Source organism: Terrapene carolina, unplaced genomic scaffold, assembly GCF_002925995.2.
Source record: "Terrapene carolina triunguis isolate 2854851 unplaced genomic scaffold, T_m_triunguis-2.0 Scaffold210, whole genome shotgun sequence".
Taxonomy (NCBI): Eukaryota; Metazoa; Chordata; order Testudines; family Emydidae; genus Terrapene; species Terrapene triunguis.
Window position 1 is genome coordinate 16,001,547 of NW_020664561.1, and position 15,466 is coordinate 16,017,012.

At 42.6% G+C, this 15,466-nt stretch overlaps 1 protein-coding gene across 1 annotated transcript in view; it reads left to right on the plus strand.

Annotated features, from left to right (window-relative positions):
* Positions 1-9,909, plus strand: part of LOC113405120 (E3 ubiquitin-protein ligase RING2) — a 52,284-nt gene extending 42,375 nt beyond the window's left edge. Inside the window, exons 5-7 of the mRNA XM_026655582.2 lie at positions 5,696-5,968; positions 7,262-7,433; positions 9,415-9,909. Coding sequence (XP_026511367.1) covers positions 5,696-5,968; positions 7,262-7,433; positions 9,415-9,516 — 547 coding nt within the window. The 3' untranslated portion in view covers positions 9,517-9,909. The remainder of the gene's footprint in view (positions 1-5,695; positions 5,969-7,261; positions 7,434-9,414) is intronic.
* Positions 9,910-15,466: the final 5,557 nt, after the last annotated feature.

A 15,466-nucleotide genomic window follows, 5' to 3' on the forward strand; every position in this document is an offset into this window, starting at 1 on the left:
ACCTTTTTGGGAGAAAGATTTATTTGACGGCCAGCCTTCAATTCTGGGTGGCCAACCATCAGGCTCTCTTGGGGAAGTATAACTTCAACTTATGGGACTTCCTTCGTAAATTCAGGGACTCACTGCCCCAGGACTCAGCCCAGGAATTCGGGGCCCTGGTGGAGGAGAATATGACTGATGCAAGGTGCTCCATCCAAATAGCGTGGGACGTGGCCGATTCAGCAGCTACGGTGGTCGCGTTGGCGGTGGTCATGAGGAGCAGCTCCTGGCTTCAGACCACTGGCCTGTCCCAGGAGATGCAGGCCTCAATCCAGGATCTTTCCTTTGATGGGAATGGTCTCTTCGCAGGACAGACTGACCCGAGGCTGCATGGACTGAAGGATACTCGGCCACCCTTTGCTTGCTGAGTCTGCATATGCTGCAGTCGATGAGGAAGCAGTTCCAGCCACTCCCACTGCTAAGGCCTTGGCAGCCTCGACAGGGGCCTGCGAGGAGAAGGGATAGAGACACAAGATTTGGTCATCACCGCCTTTCCTTCTCCCACTTCCCTGTGCAATCCGGTCCATCGAAGCCTCTTGGGGTGAGAAGTGCTCATTTTTGAGGGTGAGCTCGAGAGTGATGCCCCAGTCAACTCCCTGGATCTGCCTTGTTCTTTCCTCAACCATCATTGTCCCTACAGTTTGGCCTGGTCACGGGTCACCTCAGACCATTGGGTGCTAGACATTGTATCTCAGGGCTACACCCTGCAATTCTCGGCTGCCTCCCGCCTTCCCTGTCCCTCTTCAGGGACCCGTCTCACAAGCAACTCCTCATTCAAGAGGTTGAGAACCTCATGCAACTGGGGGCAGTGGAGGAGGTCTCCTGGGATGTGAGGGGAAAAGGATTCTAACTCCTATTATTTCCTAACTCTGAAAGTGAAAGGGAGTCTAAGACCCATTCTGGACCTGCAGCGCCTCGACAAGTCGCTCAAAAACTTGGTTACACATGGTCTCCTTGGCCTTCATCATCCCCTCCCTGGATCTGGGAGACTGGTTCGCTGCCCTCAATCTGAAGAATGCCTATTTCCATATCTGCATCTTCCAAGGTCACAGACAATTCCTCCGTTTTGTGGTGGGCGGGCGCCATTTCCAGTTCACGGCGCTGCCCTTTGGCCTCTCATCTGCCACGAGGGTGTTTACAAAATGTATAAAAACAACAAGGAGTCTGGTGGCACCTTAAAGACTAACAGATTTATTTGGGCATAAGCTTTTGTGGGTATCCGAAGAAGTGAGGTTTTTACCCACGAAAGCTTATGCCCAAATAAATCTGTTAGTCTTTAAGGTGCCACCAGACTCCTTGTTGTTTTTGTAGATACAGACTACCGCGGCTACCCCCTGATACTTTACAAAATGTATGGCACCAGTGGCTGCTTACCTCAGGCGCCGAGTGGTTCAGGTCTGCCCATATCTCAATTTGCTCATCAAGGGCAGATCTTGGGAACAGGTGCAGAGGAGCCTCGATCTGGTTCATTCCACCCACCGCAACCTGGGCCTATTGGTAAACAAAAAGAAATCGACCTTAAGGCTGGTGCAATGACTAGAGTTCATTGGGGCGGTTCTCGACTCTACACGAGCCAGAGCCTTCCTTCCGGAGGCGCGTTTCCAGGCTATGTCGGACCTGATCTTCCATATGAAAAACTACTCACTCACCACTGCTCACACCTGGGCCACATGGCTGCATGTACGTACGTGGTCCAGAATGCCCGGATCCATCTCCAGCCAAAGCAGGCGTGGTTGGCGTCGGTCTACATTCCCAATAGACATGCTCTAGACCAGGTGGTCAGGGTGCCGGTTCACATCCAATCATTCCTGGATTGGTGGTTGAGCCCCGAATCGGTGTTGGAGGAAGTTCCCTTCACGACCCCCAACCCTGGTTTCTGATGCCTTAGACCTGGGTTGGGGAACCCACCTGGGCAAGCTCAGCACACAGGCCACTGCTCATGGGACGATCTGTCCCTTCACATAAATATCAGAGAGCTCAAAGCAGTTTGCCTGGCCTGCCAGGCTTTCCTGCCCCACATGAAGGGCAAGGTGGTGCAGGTCCTGACAGACAATACCACAGTGATGTATTATATCAACAGGTAGGGTGGAGCCAGGTCATCAGCCCTTTGCCAAGAAGCTTTCCACCTGTAGGGCTTCTGTGTGCGGCATGCCGTCCATCTGGTGACCATGCATCTGCCCAGGGCCAAGAACGTGGTAGCGCATCGCCTTAGCAGGACCTTCTCGTCTCGCCATAAGTGGTTGATCTACCTGGAGGTGGTCAGTGTGATCTTCCAGAGGTGGGGACTCCCCAGGTGGATCTGTTCGCATCTCATCAGAACGGGAAATGTCACGTGTTCTGCTTGTTCTGGGGATTGGACAGGGGCTCCCTGTCAGACGCCTTTCTGTTCCCATGGTCGGGGGCTCTGATGTACTTCTTCCCACTGGTGTTGCTAATCCACAAGGTTCTTATGAAGGTCAAATAGGACAAGGCGAAGGTGATCCTGATTGCTGCCGAGGCCACACAGGAGCTCTGGTTCGGCATGCTGATGCACCTTTTGGTAGCTGCCCCACTGCAGCTACCTCTCTGGCTGGACCTGCTGTCCCAGAACCACCGCAGTCTTCTGCATCTGAACCTGGTGGCACTGCACTTGACAGCATGGCTTCTGCATGGCTAAATGCTGAGGAATGGGAATGCTCAACCTGGGTCCAACAGGTCTTGTTGGGTAGCAGAAAGCCCTCCACCAGAGCAACCTACCTGGCCAAGTGGAAAAAGTTTGTGTGCTGGGCCTCAGACCGGGGTATTCGGGCTGAGCAGTCCTCGCTGCAGGCGATCCTGAACTATCTTCTGCACCTCAAGCTCCAGGCATTGTCCCTGTCATCGATCAAAGTCCACTTGGCCACTATTTCAGCCTTCCACTCTCCACTCCAGGGCAGGTTGGTCTTTGCTCATGACATGACGGTCCGGTTTTTGAAATGTGTGGAGCGTCTCTACCCACATGTCAGGGATCCCATCCCTCTCTGGGACCTAAATCTCATGTTGTTGTGGCTCATGGGTCCTCCCTTAGAGCCTCTATCTCCTGCCCCCTTCTCCTCCTCTTCTGGAAAGTTTCTTCCCTGGTTGCAATAATGTCCACCCGTAGGGTCTCTGAGATCAGGGCACTTACTTCAGAGCCACCCTATACAATGCTCTACAAGGACAAGGTCCAACTGCATCCGCATCCTACGTTCCTGCCGAAGGTAGTTTTACAGTTTCAAACCGGTCAAGACATATACTTACCTATCTAATTTCCAAAGCCTCATAAATTGTAAGAGGAGTGCAAATTGCATACCCTGGACATCAGGAGGGTGCTTGCCTTCTACATCAACAGGACCAAGCTGTTTTGTAAGTCAACATAGTTGTTTGTTGTGGTGGCAGACAGGATGAAAGATCGCCCAATGTCTGTGCAGAGGATTTCATCCTGGATCACAACCTGCATCCATTACTGCTATGACCTGGCAAAAGTGCCTCCACTGGTGTCTGCGACTGCCCACTCGACTTTGGCGCAGGCATCGTTTGCAGACTTCCCGGCCCAGGTGCCGATTCAGGATATCTTGCAGGGCCACTATCTGGTCATCTGTCCACCTGTTTACATTTCATATGCTCACCCAGTAAGCCTGAGACAATGCTAGCTTTGGTAGAGCTGTGTTGCAAGCTACACAGCTGTGAACTCCGAGCCTGCCACTAGGGATACTGCTTGTGAGTTACCTAGAATGGACATGACATGAGCAAGCACTCTAAGAAGAAAAAACAGTTACCTACCTTTTGTAATTGTTGTTCTTCGAGATGTGTTGCTCATGTTCATTCCATTACCCGCCCTCCTGCCGCTCTGTCGGAGTTGCCAGAAAGAAGGCACTGAGAGGGCGTATGGTTGGCAGTGCCTAATATACCAATGCATGGTATATTAAGAGGGTGCTACAGCTGACCTTACAGATACCACTGAGGCAAAAATCTCCTGCCATGCACGTGGGCTTGCACACACCTAGAATGGAATGGACATGAGCAACACCTCTTGAAGAACAATAGTTACGAAAGGTAGGTAAGCGTTTTTTCCAGATACTTTTTATCAGAGTCTTAAAAAAGTAAAATTTCCTACCTCTTGACCAGCAATTTGAGTTCCTGTATCACTTCCCAAACTCTCCATGACAGCCAAATATTAGGCTTCACCAACTAGTGATGGTATTGTGTGCAAAAGATGGACCTCAGTATCACAGTAAGAACCCAGGTTGCAAATCAGTAAAAGTATAGGCATCACAGTATTTTTACATGAACATACAGATTCTCAAATAATACAATACAGTGAAATCTGTATAAAGAATCACCCCTTTTGGGCAACCTTGTGTCTGAAGAAAACATCCCTAAGGTACATCTAGATGTTTTAGAATATAATTCTGCTCTGTGTTTATTGAAGGTTGCCCCTTCCCCAGTCACCTTGTCAATCTGCTAGTTTATCAGTTCTTTGATTGGTCCCGTAGAATGAAAAGCATGTCCTACCATAAGGTCTTTACAGTTTTTTAATAATATTGCATAATTTTGATAATATTTTGTCTTGCAAAATTATACTTGACCTGGGATAAGGGATTTTGTTCTGGTTGGATAAGTAAAATCTCATTAGTAGGGATTTTTGTTTTTGGTTGTCTATTGTCATGGGGGACGGGGGTGAACAGGCAAATAGATCTTGCATTTGGACTGGGACATTTTAATGACAATTTATTTTGGAAGGCTGAAAGGCATATATAGAATTTCTCAGCTTGCTGTAGCGCTATATTTAAGCCTAAAAGAGAAACAATTTGTATAAATAAATTATAGAATAAAATGTGCTTGAAACTCACACTGGTGGTACAGATATTATTACTCTTTCACAGTGCTCAAAGTAACTAATATGGTGGCATACATATGGGATTATATTTAGATAAAAGAATTAAGAACAAGGTGGCATAAACAATTGTAGCTCATTAATATTTTGCCAATGCATTATTAAATCTAATACAATTAAATATGTAATGTTTGGAAACCTAGTATACAGTGTCCTTTACAGGTTGCTCAGTTTTCCAATCTGTCGTGGATGGGAAGGTGCAAATGCACTATTCTGATATATAACAATTTTACCTAAAAGGTGTGTGTTGCGAGGAAACATAGTAATGTAGAGAAAAGAACCTGCAGTCTTGTGTGAAAATAATTATTGACCTGTGTTGCCAAAGGCCTTCTGCTACAATAAATTTTTGGAAAAATATAAGCTATTAAACTGTATGGGATATTTCTATAAGAATCTATTTAAGAATTTATACTTTTTAAAACAAAGTTTTTCATGTGTACAATATGCGTGCAAAGAAAAGAAAATCCTTTTTATAGCTTCAGTGCCAGAACAAAATATTTAAGCATAGTTGCTTTATGGAAAAGAATGTTACAAAAATTCATTGTTGTTGAACATATAACTGATAATTGCTATGAAATGTTGGTGCCTTTAAATATGCTTACTATAACACCCTCTGTGTGTGACTGATTATAGACAATTGAAAAAAATTGTTTGAGAGATACTGTGTGAGCCAGCATGTGAAAATTTAAAGAAATTTGATTAATTCTGAATGCTGATTAGCTGCTGAGGAAATCACTTTTATTTACATATATCTTTAAACAGGCTACAACGAGGCAAGAAACAACAGATTGAGAATGGCAGTGGAGCAGAGGATAATGGTGACAGTTCACACTGTAGCAATGCTTCAACACACAGCAACCAGGAAGCGGGGCCTAGTAACAAAAGAACCAAAACATCAGATGATTCTGGGCTAGAATTGGACAATAACAATACAACTGTGGCAATAGACCCAGTAATGGACGGTGCTAGTGAAATAGAGCTAGTCTTCCGGCCCCATCCTACACTCATGGAGAATGATGACAGTGCACAGACCAGGTAAGTATCTTCAACATCTATTAATAATTTTCTTACTGTTACTTAATATGTTGTTTCTTCAGGCTTTTTGAAATCAAAAGTAGACATTTCTTCTCTACTTACACCTTGTCCTGTTGAACTGAATGCACTTTCTCCATAGGGTAGCCAATTATTTTTGTTCATATTTTATAGTATCATAGTCTGTTTTAACCCTTTGATTGCAGAAAAAGTTCCTAACAGTTAAGAACACACCTCTGTTCTTGGTTGACAGCATTTTAAGACCACAGATGATTTTAGATTCCAGTCCCTCCTCACTCCTTTTGAAAATATGTATATAAAAATAAGCCTTATGTAAGCGTTAGAGCGTAACTGAATGGATCAACATGTGAATTCCTTTGTCTTTGGAAATTGGGAAAGAAGAGTGAAATTTTTCAAAAGTGGCTCAGGAGCACAAGTCCCATTAAAAGTGAATCTCACCCTAAATTCTGTGTAATCCTGTCCAGATCCATGCTCATAAATTCTGGTATCTGCAGTATGCAGGTTTGTACACCTCTACCTCGATATAATGCTGTCCTCGGGAGCCAAAAAATCTTACCGCGTTATAGGTGAAACTGCATTATATCGAACTTGCTTTGATCCACCGGAGTGCGCAGCCTCCCCCCCCCCCCACCCGGAGCGCTGCTTTACCGCGTTATATCCGAATTCGTGTTATATCGGGTCACGTTATATCGGGGTAGAGGTGTATTTTTTTTCTAGAGTTTCCTGAAATATATGGAACCTTCTTTCTTATTCCTCTTCAGCACGAGAGCTTTCTCATGGGTTCTAGAAAATTACAACATCCCAGGCCATTCGGCACTTTTGAAAATCTCACTCTTCGGTTTAGATTTCCAGAGAACGAGGAGTCAATGAAGAGTAGCTAGGACAAGGAAAGAGGTCACAGAGCATGCCAAGTATCCAATTCTTGTCCATTGAATTGATGTCACACATCTCTGTTCAGAGGATTTGAGCACTCCAGAATATTTACTTTTTTTTAAAATGTCTCACATGATCAGTTAATTCAGGTAGATGACAAAGTAGTAATCTTTCCTATTCACAAGTAGAGTGGGAGCCTGTGGAAGAGGAGATTGAGAGAGGTGTGAGGACTTCTTTTCTTGTTCAGTAAATTGCTTCTTTTGTATCTTGAGAGGAAACTTTGAGGCACTCTGTACTCTTCACGTACAAGTTTGTTTACTTTTACATATGAAGCTTATCTAGTGCCTTTTTCTGCACAAGTGATTCAAATATGTTTGGTTGTCTTTGTTGCTACTGTTGCAGATATATAAAGACCTCAGGCAATGCCACAGTTGATCACTTGTCTAAGTACCTAGCTGTGAGGTTGGCTTTGGAGGAACTTCGGAGCAAAGGAGAGTCAAACCAGATGAATCTTGACACAGCCAGTGAGAAGCAGTACACAATTTACATTGCTACGGCCAATGGCCAGTACACTGTGAGTAGTTGATCTGGTTGATACTCTATCTAATTTAGAAATGTTTAGACCCAACAATACTACAACTTGAAGGCATAATGGATTTGTTATCCTATTGTGATTGGTTTGGATTCTGTCTATAAATTGGTCTATGGATTGTATTCATAATCCATTTTTAAAAGCATAGCACCAGCATTATTTGCTGTGACGTTTTAGGCAAAAGTCTGTTCTGTAGCGATTACATACAGCAAAAGCATTGATAGTAGAAAAGGAGTGGCATGTAAATGTGTGGATGCTCTGGGAACAATCCCCTGAGCTAGGGTAAATGGTGTGGTTCCATTGACATCACTGGGATTTTACCAATTTATGCCAGCTGAAGATATGGCTCTTTATTTTACAGGTAAAAATTTAGGAGGAAAAAAGTGGTACTTTGATTTGAGGACTTGCTTATTGAGAATGTCCTTCATTGCCCAACGGTGGTAGCACTTCCTAGCCAAATTCAGTCTGGCTTTTTATCAGTGCGAGGCACATCTATTGATATAAAGTCAAATTCACACACATGTAGTATTTCAGACAGGCAAATATTAAATGAGCACAATCCACAAAAATTCAGTCAAAATACAATACAGTAGTTAGCTAGATGAATACTCAGTATCACTAGTTATTTTAAATTCCTGCCAGTCTTACTAATTCAAGAAAGGTTTAGCGATTTTGCTGGTTAAAAAGTGAAATATATTGGACTTCAGCCCCAAGTTCCACCTCATCCCACCTCCCATTTGTAAAGCTGGGAGAGGGGCAGCAGCGCACATACTCTGGGGATGCCTCAATTTCCTTTCTAGGGCAAATCTGTAGTCACGTTTGAAAGATTTTTGAAAAAGATTTTCAGAGATTTTCAGGCATATTGGTGGATAATCCCCTGACTGATAACTGGGAGATGCATACTCTACTGCCAGGAGCACATGATATCATAAAGTTGCTCAAAAGCCACATTAGCAGAGGCCCAGCGAGGTGGCTGCAAGACTCCTGGTCCAGTGAGAAACAAAGGGTTTAATTGCAGATGATGCTTTCTGTAGCAGAACTCCCTGCTCATCCTATTGGAATGACCCAAGTTCACCTCTCCCACAGCCCCTTCATGCAGGTTCTTCCACAGGAAGAGGCAGCTCGGCTCACTGCATTTTAGCTTTTCATAAAGTCAGACAGTTGGTAGGGAAGCGGAGGCCTGACCTCAGGTCTTGGTGCATAAATTTTAAAGTGAAACTTCAAGCTTATTTCTTTGCTTTCAAGGTCCTGCATAGTTCTCTCCCTCCTTACTTATCTACCTATGTTGCTCTGCACATCATGCAGGCTTCCCCATCCATCAGTGATGCCAACCTCTACACATCATTTGTCTGTTTCTCCCCAAAACCCACCACCATACACCCAACACACCAAAAATTCATTGTTCCAGTAACAGTTTGGATATATCGTGATGACACAGTCATCCTCTGATCACTTTGCTGCTTGTTGATTCTCCTTGCCCCTGTCCTTGTCTATTTGTTTTTCTTGTTAGCATGCAAGCTCTTAGGAGACGAGATCATGATTTCTTGTGTTTGGAAAGCAACTAGCACATTGGTTGGTGCTACTGGGCGGGGGTGGGGTAGAAATACAACCCCTGCCAAAAAAGCATAATAAATGAAAGGGTGGTGATCAGTATAGTTAAGATCTAATCTGTATTGCTATGAACTAGCTAGCGAGGGGGACTAGTATTAGAATTGAGGCACTAGTCACTGGATTATAATGAGCAGATAAGCAACCAGAAACACTGATAACATATTTAATAACAGGAAATATCTATTAACTGCAGCCAGAACCACAGGAGACTTGTATTCTGTAAATGTTCCTCCCTAAGTCTACTGAAGGGTTTTCATAGTGACCAGATAGTAGTGACAGGACCATCAGAAGTTCATAGCGAGATGATGGAAAATATATTGTCAGAACTGTTGGTTTTTTTCTCCTCCTTTAGGTATTAAATGGTTCCTTTTCCTTGGAGCTGGTCAGTGAGAAGTACTGGAAAGTGAACAAACCCATGGAACTCTACTATGCACCAACAAAGGAACATAAATAGGCTTTGCGAGAAGGCTTGGAGAGAGGACTCTAACTTTTATAGCTATGATTTCTTTAATATTAAGGAGGCACCACCGTCATCTTCATGGACAGTACTTGGGATGTCTTCAGACTACTCACAGAGCCTACTTCTTCTTATAATTAGACAGTATTCTGAGTTTTATTTTTAATTTAATATTTTTTTCCAGGGGACTGAATAACCTTCTCCAGTGCATTCCATTGTTGTTATCAAAGATATGCTTTTTTTTTATTCCCAGCTTATGATATCAGATCAACAAAGATTCCAGCGTGGAATGTTTTAACTTAATCCAGGAAAAGCTGTTGGTCTGCTAATATGCTTGATACAATTATACCAGCCCTTAGGTGAAATATTGAAGGTCTAAAGTAGTCAATAGTAGTAGATGTTGTGGGGGTATGGTAATGGTGGTGATTTGCAACTACTGTCACTATAAAAGATATTGAAGAATTCAATTCTGATAGCATACCATTTTGGCTTCAAGGTATTTACAGTAGTAATCTGATTCCTTGAAAGACTTGGATTATTGGTAATAGTCCAGGTATAGTTTTCAGTAGACCAAGATGAAGGTTTAAGGGAAAAAGTTCTGACACTTTAAAAAATCTTGCTATCTGCTAGATTTCATTAATTTCAGTATCAGGAAAAAAATATTTTTAAAAAAAAGGAAACCTTTTTTTTTCTGGGCAGAATATCACAGTCCCTGTGCACTCTCTAATTTCTGGTCTTTGACTCCTGTTGCAGAATTATCCTGTGCACATGTGCTTGGCAGATAACATTTATTGTACAAAATCTTCTCGGACAATTTAAAAGTCCTGGTATATCAAGTGTAATAGCACACTATTGTGGAAATATCATAGACTTTGCTGTAAAGGATTCTCTTTCTTGGAAATATAATTTTGCAACAAAAATCCCCTTTTAAAATTCCAGGATGATGGCATTGTGTTGCAGCAAGAGTATCTTATTTTATAGCACTCTATCCACACCAGTTGTGAGCTATAACTGTGGTTCATCACTGAGGGAAAGAACTGCTTCAACTACAAACTGTTCTAAGTATTCTGTTTTAGCCAAAGCTTTAACAAATATGGCTTAGCACTTTGGAAGAAAATGTGTTAGTACTTGACAGGTTTACCATTTAGTGTCTTACAATGGGTCTTTTTTTTTTTTTTTTTTAAACTTGGCAGGTGGCTGCTGTGTGAAGTTTTGCATTTACCGTTCAGCTGCATGTTAAACAGGTGGGTTTTTTTTTTTTTTTTTTTTTTTTTTTTTTTTTCTCTTTTTTTTAAAGGGGTGGTTTTTTTTTTTTTTTTTTTCTGGCGTGAACCCTGCACTCACCTAGTGGGGATGCTTTGCTGCAGCTAAAGAGAATTCTCAATGTTAGGGAAATGGCACAGTGATGTTCTCTTTGCTCTAAGGTTTTATCAGTACAGCCTTCCTGTCGCTGTAGTTTATAAGCTGAAAGTGAAAAGACCCTTAAAGCCGCTGAGGAATATTAAACTTTGTCTTCTCCCTTCTTGTCTTGCGCACAGTTAAGATGGATGAGTTTCTAAAGTATATGGAACTTGTACACTTTCAAATCCCTAGGTTTCTGTTGGGAAAGGAACAAGCTTTCCATTACTCCTTGTCATTCAAGTCTAACATTTGTAAATATATGTCCACTTTGACAGCTGTTTTGGGTCAGTTTCATCTCTATATGAAAAATTCATAGGTTTCTTGAATAACTTTTAATATTTCTTTTTGGTATCTAAAATGTTTTTACTACTCTTTTTGTAATCTGTGCCATGAAACTGACATTTCCAGTCACCAAGCATATTGGAGGGTGAGGGTTGATTTTCAAATGTTGTTTTATTCAGTATTACTTGGTGTAATGTTCAATTGTATAGATTACTAGTGCATGTCCACTAAATATAATCCTGTTTTTGTGATACTTAGATTTTATGGGGAAACTTCTAGGTTAGCTGCAGCAGAATGACAAATTCCCGGTATGATATCTAAGAATGTTTAAGGAGCAAAGGAGGTATTTGTGAAGCTGAGCTGTGTCTGTCTAGAGAATGTCTTTTTTTTGTCCGCAGTTTAAAAAAGTGTGGAAGAATGTGAAACTTATTTTCATGTCATAGTGAATTTACTGAATATTTATGTTCTTTAAAAATATATATTATGTAGGTGTTTGATTATACCATTGATGCACTGTGACTTTAGTGCTATAAACAATTTTACTTTTCAAAACAACTTTCATATTGCCTTCCTGTTGAGCTAGATCTTCATTTTTGGTACCTTGTGATTGTTAGGTATGGTAAATTGAACAGTTATAATATCTGAAACTAAAGTCATACCTAACGTCTCACATTTGTCACAATAAAGCAAAAATGCTGTGAACACAGTACTGGAAATTCAATCACTTCCTATTACAGTCTACAAAAGAAACTATTTGCATTATAAATCCACCAGTACAGTCTAGCACTGTCTAACAACACTATCATATCTGCAGTTTTCTAGATAGAGGGCTGGGAGATGCATCTGCTTTCTGGATACACGTGCCAACACCACACAGTGGAATCTGGTCCCTCAGTTTCTCCCCCCCTCCCCCACCCCAACTTGTAAGGCCTGATTTAAAGCCCATTGAAATCAGTTGAAAAATTCCCATTTACTTCAGTGGGTTTTGGATCAGGGGCTTAGAATGGGATGTACATGTGTAATAACACTAGCTAATGTCAAACTTTTTCAGTGGCTGCCATGGCATGTATAACAAGTTATTCTGTTGGGTGGGACACAGAATGATTGTCATGCAAACGGTGATATGAAAAGAAGACGGTTGGTTTGGTGTGCCCTACTTGGGAACCCCAGCAAAATCAGTTTTTATGCATGGTGATTTACGTGTGTGCTAATCACCTTCCCAACATAAATGGAGACAGAAGACTTGGAATATGCGAAGTAGGATCATAGCATTACATACTGAATGGGGTTGAACTTTTATAAAAATAAGCGGTGTCAATTTTTGCTAAGTTTTACAACGCAGCTATATTTGAGGATAAATGTATTGTAAGATACGTTGTTTTATCCACTTACCAGAAAAGTGGTATTTGATAAAGTCTAAGATGAAACTGTATTGTGCACTTTAAGCCTCAGCCCTTCATTATAACACAACTGTAGTGCTGGATCAAACATTAAGCCATGATTATACTGAATATAAAACAATATCTCCCTCTCCTTATCCCCTCCATAGAAAAACATAATTAGGATTTCTCTTTCCTCCCACTGTTTAGGGTCAAGAAATGTTTAGGGCTCTTTTGATGAGGAGAAGAAAGGTCACACAACTTGTGGGATATAATGGTTTGCAGATGCTTTGTACTTTCAGCTGTCCTCCAACATACATTCCATGTTATTTAGGTGATTGTTTTTAAATTATCTATACGAACAATAAAAGTTGGATTTTTGGTAGGTATCTGTGCTGGGACCACATCTGGGATGGTCCAGATCCATTTCTGCAGTACTACTGCCTATCTAGTTATTCTCCATTTTGTATTTGTGCATTTGATTTTTCCTTCCAAAGTGTAGTATTTTACATTTGTATTTATTGAATTTCATCTTGATTTCAGACCAATTCTCCAATTTAACAAGGTTATTTTGAATTCTAATCCTGCCCTCCAAAATGCTAGCAACCCCTTGCAGCTTGGTGTCATCTGCAGATTCTATAAGCAGACTCAGGGCAGACCCTTTGGGACCCCATTATTTATGTCCTCCCCGGTATGACAGTAAACTACTGATAACTACTCTTTGAGTACGATCTTTCAACTAGTTGTGCACCCATGTAAAGAGGGGCACGTGTCTCTCCCCTTCTGACAGGGCGGGAGGCCGCGCTGCCTTGCTGTTTCTCAAGCAGGTGCAGCTCCCAGCTAGTGAGTCCACCTAGTGATTAATCCAAGCAGCACCCCTCAACCAAGGCAGCAAGCAGTTAGCAGGCCTGGCCGACAATCAGCCCAGGCCTTAATTAGTCTCTCTGCCCCAGTCCCTCAATCAGGGCAATTCACAGTCTATAGCTCAGACTGAGTCCGTGCAATACAGCCCAGCAGTTCAGGGTGGGGAATTAGCTCTCAACTGGGAGTGACAGCAAATGCGCCTGGCGCCATAGCTTCGGCAGGCGCCAACCCAGTTCAGGCCTCCTGGCCTCTTAGTGGGGAGATGGCCATCCTCCATAGGTGGGGTGCCCAGGGTAGGGGGATGCAGGCCCTCCCACTTCACCGTGTCCCAGCCCAGGGCCTTATTAGTGGAGGGGTAGTTCACCACTAGGTCAGTGGGGATCCACCTGCAAGATGCTGGCCAGTTCACAATAATTCCACAGCTGAACCTATTTGGTGTCCCTGGGTTCCTTCCTACCCTCCCCAGTTTGGGGCACCTGGTTTCTGGGGTCGTCCTCGGTCTCTCCGGGATAAACAGCCAATGGCAGCCCCAGCAGTTCGTCGGCGTTGCTGGGCTCCAGTAATTCAAGTAACTCCTCTGGTCAGGCAGTTGTCTCCTTCAGCTCTGGGCCCCGGCAGTAAGGAAGAGACGTCCTGCACCTCTGGCAGCTTTCCCCCTGAGCTTGGAGGCTGGCTTCTTATAGTCCAGCTTCCTGTCCTGCCCCTCTGCTTCTGGCGGGGTGGCCGCAGGTGGCCTGGTTCTGCCCACCAGGGGGCGCTCTCGGGTCTTTCCCCTTCTGACAGGGCAGGAGGCCGCACCTCCACGCTACAACCCACCTTATAGTAATTTCATTTAGCCAACATTTCTCTAGTTTGCTTAAGAGAATGTCATGTGGGACTGTGTCAAAAGCCTTACTAAAATCAAGATATCCTGTCTACAGGTTTCCCCCATCAATTAGACCAGTAACCCTATCAAAGAAGGAAATTAGTTTTGCATGATTTATTCTTGACAAATCCAATATTGGCATATATTTATAACCCTGTTATTTTCTAGGAGCTTACAAATTGATTAATAATTTATTCCAGGTATCACCATTAGATTGACTGGTCTATGGTTTCCCACGTCCTCTTTGTTCTCCTTTTTAAAGAAAGGTACTATGTTCTCCTTCTCTAGTCCTCTTGGACCTCACATATCCTCCATAAGTTTTCAAAGATAATTGCTAATGGTTCTGTGATTGCTTCAGCTACTTCAAGTACTCTAGTGTGAATTTCATCAGATTCTACCAACTTGAATACATTTTAACTTAGGCCAAGTCTACACTATTGCTTATGTCAGCAACATTTATGTTGCTCATAGGTGTTGCTCAGCTGTGCCACTGTAAGAGTGGTACAGCTGTGCTTCTAAGCTCACTAGTGTAGACATGACCTTATTCTTTAACCTGTTCTTTCTCTAGTTTGGCTTGGGTTTCTTCCCCCGTGTTAATATTGTGTTAAGTATTGGATCACAAATTACCTTTTTAGTAAAGACTGGAGCAAAATGTACATTTAAACACCTCAGCCTTCTTGATGCTGTCAGTTATTAGTTTTCCATCCTTAAGTAGGGGACCCCCACTTTCCTTGGTCTTTTTCTTGCTCCTCATGTATTTATAGAACCTCTTTTTATTGCCTTTTATTTCTTTTGCTAGGTGTAACTCATTTTGTGCCTTAGCCTTTCTGATTTTGTCCTACATGCTTGTACTGGTCTTTTGTATTCATTTTGCATTCATGTTTCCACTTTTTGCAGGATTCCTTTTTGATTTTCTGATTCTGATGGAGCCATATTGGCTTCTTACTATTTTTCCTACAGTATGAGGATAATTTGCTGTTGTGCCTTTAATCTTGTATCTGTGAGAAACGGCCAGCTTTCTCAAACTCTCTTTTCCCTTAAATTTTCTTACGTACCAGTTCTCTGAATTTGGAAGAGTTCCAAACTAACAGAGAAATATTGTCAAAGTATGCTTTTTTTTGAAGTTCATTGCCCATATTCTGCTGTTCTCACTCAT